The sequence below is a fragment of the Mesocricetus auratus genome, unplaced genomic scaffold (genome assembly GCF_017639785.1).
Source record: "Mesocricetus auratus isolate SY011 unplaced genomic scaffold, BCM_Maur_2.0 Super-Scaffold_100011, whole genome shotgun sequence".
In the NCBI taxonomy this organism is placed as follows: Eukaryota; Metazoa; Chordata; class Mammalia; order Rodentia; family Cricetidae; genus Mesocricetus; species Mesocricetus auratus.
In genome coordinates, this window is record NW_024429195.1 from 26,370,901 (window position 1) to 26,376,575 (window position 5,675).

At 40.5% G+C, this 5,675-nt stretch overlaps 1 protein-coding gene across 1 annotated transcript; it reads left to right on the forward strand.

Annotated features, from left to right (window-relative positions):
- Positions 1-3,898: 3,898 nt before the first annotated feature.
- On the forward strand, positions 3,899-4,596 carry LOC121143060 (signal transducer CD24-like). The gene has a single exon (XM_040754265.1). It carries the CDS (start codon positions 3,969-3,971, stop codon positions 4,197-4,199), a length of 231 nt encoding a protein of 76 aa, XP_040610199.1. The 5' UTR covers positions 3,899-3,968; the 3' UTR covers positions 4,200-4,596.
- The last annotated feature ends 1,079 nt before the right edge of the window (positions 4,597-5,675 follow it).

The following is a 5,675-nucleotide window of genomic DNA, read 5'->3' on the forward strand; positions in this document are numbered from 1 at the left end:
CCGCCCGGTTCACGCTCCGTTCCATCTTCGGCAGTTTCTGCTGTGTCCCTCCTCTCTAACACGGAATCTCAAGAGAAGGCTCCTCATGGGTTAGGGCGAGAAGGTGCTCAAAGCACTGTTTTGTTTACAAATAGCAGGTTTTCTCGCCTCAGCCAAACAATCCTATTTCTACTCTTTTTTTTCAGAAACAGATTAATTTACTGTCTGCCCTCTGCACCTAAATTCCTAATCTAATCTTTTCCATTCCCTTGCCCAGTGTCATTTTAAGAACCTCTTGACCAAAAAAGCAATAAAGGAATCACATTTTATTTTGAAAATTTGCAAGTCTTTTTAAAGTTGGACCCCTCTCCACACATGGCTTGTGTTTACTCTGATACGCTTGTAGTGGCTCTGGGGAGGGTTTGAAATTTGCCATGTGATGGAATTGTTTTTCACCGTGTTTTATAGGATTCCTTTCACTTCCTGTTAGGGAGTCCTGAAATAGCCTCTGACCTAGATTCGGCATCACACCCTTGCCTTTGCCATAGATTTCTTATAACTGAGAAGGCTTCAGAGGGCCCAGAACCACACTCTGCGTTTGGGAGGTGTGCTCAGAACTCGATGCTAAAATGAGACTAAACCAGTTCTTTAGAACTCAATAGATTATAGGTGAGTCCCCAAGATTCTGCACACAATTTCCTTCAAAAGGAAAAAAAAGCCCAAATCTGTCAAAACAAAACTGCCAATTGATTACTTCTATAACCTCCAAATTCAGGGATTTTTTAAAAAAAGAGTCCCGTGAACTTCCTGTAATTATATGTGATAGTTTATGTCTACATTAAAAGTATTTTACATTTATTTACATGTACAGTGTGCGTGGGGGGGATCAGGGGACAATTTGTTGGAGTCAGCTTTCTTTTTCCAACATACAGGTCTTAGAAATGGAACTTGGCTTTTAACTTTGGCAACAAACACATTAATGCATGGAACCATCTTTATGGGTCTCTCTATATATACATTTTTATTAGAGAAAAATCCATAGTTTTCATCAGCTTACCAAACATGGGATTTTGGTTTTCAAAACCCTGATTTGCTTCTGTATTTTCTGCTCAATTACTGAGTAGCAAATTATTTTATCAAGGTAGATAGATATACATAGAAAATTCTGCCTTGCAATAAAAATATGAAATGGTTCTTATGGCTGGGAAATAGCTCAGTTGGTAAAGTATTTGTCTTGTACATATGAAGGCCTTGTTTTGAGCTTGAGAACACACTTGAAAAAATAAAAAACAAAAACCGGGCATAATCCCAGCTGCAACATGGAGACAGAAGATCTGAGGGGCTCACTGCTTACACACACACACACACACACACACACACACAAACACGCACATATATACAAACACACATACATACACACATACACATATACATATATACATACATATACAAACATACATACACACATATACACATACACACATATACAACATACATACACAGGCATACACACACACACACACACACACACACACACACACACACACACACACACACTTGGCCTTCCCTCTCTACTTGAGCCAAACCCAAGGACTTACATCCTCTTGCATGTCTGGTGCATTTTCAAACTTGTGTTTACACAATACTGTACTGGTCAGAGCCCTTGCTGGGCAAACTCTTGCCTTCCCTTGTGCTGTTTTTCTTCCCTTAGTGGAGCCAATTGCTGTCATTGCACCGTGTGTAACAGTGAACACACTGGATTACAGCCTTTCACACCTATGTGCTCATCTGACTAGCTGGGCAAACATACCCACCTCACTGGCCAAGAGCTGGACATTGTGATGGAAGCAGATTTCGGGGAAATGCTATAGAACTTGAACCCAGTCAGCCTGGAATATATTGTAACTCTGTACCATCTAACTCATCTTGGAGGAAATGTAGACAACCAAATAATATAAAACTATTTTGTTGTTATAAAAGTAAAAACCAAAAATATAAGAGAGATAGTAATGAGATATAGAAATGAGTCCTTTCCTAGGTCCCAAGAACCCATTCCTGCTCTCCTAAAACTGCAGTGAAAGATTTCCCCTGTACCTTCCAAAACCATCTGCAGTGTCTATGTGTATGTACGTAGACATCCATGTCACATTAAAATGCATATATATAAAACTATGTAGCTAGAAATAGGTATATTGTAAATACATTTATATATAAAATATAAGACTATTACCGTACCAAATATAAAACATAACTTAATATAAAAATTTATTTCTATGTGATCTCTGTGTATATATACACATGTGTATGTATATATGTGTATACATTGTATCTATCTATCTACCTATCATCGTCATCTATCACAGTTATTCTTTTAGATACCTCCAAATAACTAGATGCTCATGTCCCTTACACACCTGCATATAATTGCTGTATAATTTGTATATAATTTATGGGCATCCTCTTGTGGTTGAAATCATCTCTGAATTATTTACACCAGTTGTACTGTCTTATATTGCATTGAGTTACCATAGGGGATAAGTCAAGAAGAACTTCAATGGTGAAAAGTGCATGTTGCTCTTGTAGAGAATCTGAGTTCAGTTCCCAGCACACCTCGGTCAGCTCACAACTGCCTATAAATCTAGCTCCAGGGAATCTGATGCCATCTTCTAGGCTCTGTGGGAGTGACACAGTTGGCATATATTCACACAATCATATACACACATACACTTAAATAAAAATATATAAATCTTTAAAATCTACATGTGTTTAATACATACTCAGTATTTTCTCAATTATTTTTGATTGGTGGTTTGTTGACTTCATGGATGCAGAATCCAAGCATATATCATATATATGTACATACACATCATACATATATATTCATACATATCTATTGTGTATATGTGTGTTTGGATGTATGTATTGTGTACTGTGTACTGTGTATGTGTGTGCTTGTGTGCGTTTGGATGTATGTATTACATATATATGTTTGCTTGTGTGTATATGAATGTGTTTGTATGTGTATATGTGTGTGTATTTATGAGTTTATATGTGTGTGTTTGTCAACTGTGGATATCTCACTGTACTTAATACTGGGTGTTAGTGAAGTAAGTCAGGTATCAGTCCTTGTGTGTGTAAAGATGGCAGCTGGTTTATCAGTGGTACCCAGAACTATCAAAGTTGGCTGAAACTACCTAGGTCCTGGTGCGAAGTTTTCAAAGGAAAACCTGGCTTCTGTACCAGTGACTACAGGATAAAAACAACATTTTGGTTATCTGCTGCCCCAGCATAGACCCCACTGGCATCTGCTGAGCAGACCTGAAGCTGTAAGTGGTCCTTACACCGTATCACCCGAGTGAAAGAAACGCCTTTCACACAGAGTCCAACACCTAGAACCTCTTTTCTAGACACCATTTTGAAGTACGTCATTCATCTTCAGGGCTTTAAATTTGCTCTTTTACTTGCAAAATGCTTTTGAACTGTCAGACTAAAGTGAGCAACTTAGATATTTCTGCTCTTAGAGCTGGGGGGAAGATAAGGTGGGCATTTTAGGTTCTGGTACACCGACACACAATCTTCATAATTGTTGCTTTGCTGGAGCAGATGTAGGAACACTCTTAGGGAGCATGCAGTGCAAAACCAATAAAACAAGGGGGCTGGGTGGTGCATGGCTCAGTAGGTTTGATGTCCATCAAGATTGAGAGAGAGCGAGAGAGGACAAGAATAAAACAAGGGACTACAACAAAGGAAGGAGAGATGTAAGACTAAGGAATTCAGCTCTAAAAAATTTACTTTTCCTTGCCGAGGACTGAACCGAGGGCCTCATGCCTGCTGGGTAAGGACTGTACCACTAAACTACACTTTGAACTTCCAGAGAAAAGAGTTATTAAAATCTCCCTGTGTGCCCACCTTGCCTGCGTCCGTGTGAACGAGCAGATCTCCACGCAGCGAGCATCCAGAGAGTCGCGCCTCGCGCCGACGGAGCGGACATGGGCAGAGCGATGGTGGTCAGACTGGGGCTGGGGTTGCTGCTTCTGGCACTGCTCCTACCCACGCAGATTTATTGCAACCAAATATCTGTTGCACCGTTTTCAAGTAACCAGAATATCTCTACTGCCCCAAATCCAACCAATGCCACCACCAGAGCAGGTGCCAGTGCCCTGCAGTCAATAGCTGGTCTTCTCGCCGTCTCACTTTCTCTCCTACATTTCTACTGTTAGAGACTCAGGCCAAGAAATGTCTCTACTTCCCCATCTTCCAGACCCAGCCCAAATGGTAACCACAAGTCCAGTGTGACCCGGAAGAAACAGGTCCACATCAAATCTACTATTGCTGCACCTCAACAGAAAACATTGAGAATTCATGTGAAGGGTATTGTGACAGATGATGAACACCAGTATTGAATCTGATGGAGTTTTATGTTCAAGATGAAGAGATAACATCCAGTGTTGACGACGTGATTTCCTTGAACGAGGCTTAAGAAATGTGGACGTTTACTCTATCTTTAAATGAAGCATAGGATTTATGTAGAGATAAGGATGGGATGTGGGATGAAGATTCAGTTTTCATTGGCTCATTACCTGTAAGGCTATAACACAGCTAGGTGATATTAAAGATTTCTCTGATGCTATTTATGTGTATGTTGGAAGGAACTACCAGGTGTTAGTTTAAATCCTCAATGTATTGTTTCATTACTACTAATTTAATATGCTAAACTCTAGGTAAAGTTCCACATTGTTGAGCTGTTCTCTTTGGAACTGAACATTTTACCCCCTCCGGTGGCTTTAAGTTCAACATTATATATGATCTTTATTAGTAATTGGCATGTGCCAGGCAACTATGGATTGGAATCCACCACCAAATCCAGTCATTACGAATAAATCTTATTTCAAAAGTCAAAAAAAAATCTCCCTGTGTATACGGTGTGTGTATGGAGGGGTGGTATACAGGAGTTTTGATTCCTTGGGAAGATCTTTTTAATACAAAGTTTTTCAAGAGTGGAATGGGTCACTTCGTGAGGTGGTAAGTTCTCTGGTACTGGAAATATTTGAGTCAGCCTAGACAGAAGAAGTGCCTTCCAAGCTCTTTGGCATTTCTATGTGACTGGTCAGTATGGGGGCAGACTGTCTTGTGGGCTCCCTGTAGTGATGGGATTGTGTGGTGCGGCAGTAGCCAGACACAGTGCTTCCTGAGCACTTTCAAGAGGGGACACTGACTTAGGAGTCTAGCATAATTTGAATTAATTTATCCTTACATAGTTGCGGGTGGCTCTTCAAGACCTAGAAGTCTATTTTCCAACAACTATCATCTCTTGCACCATTGCACACTCTGTGCTGGACGCATTAAAATCTCTCTACTAGGATATGTTTCTGCTTTAGAGGAAATATTCTTCAGAGAGACAGTGGCTCGCAGTATTCCTCCTTATTCTACATGAGTAGAAATCAGACAGAGAGTGGTCAGTAAAGAAATTGTATGTCCAATTGGGAAGCACATACAGTCAGAGACTCCCCTACAGGGCCACCATGGGAGCTCCATGTGTTTAGCTGAAGTTCCTTTCAGCTCCTGTCTGGAGTGGAAGGGAAGCAGCTTTGGCTGGGCTCAGCCACTGAGGCATGGTGCTGCCTCCAAGGAGTGCTGCCTGACTGCTTCTTCTGTGGTGTGCTAGGGTTTTGAATAAAGGTAGAGATTTACTCTGA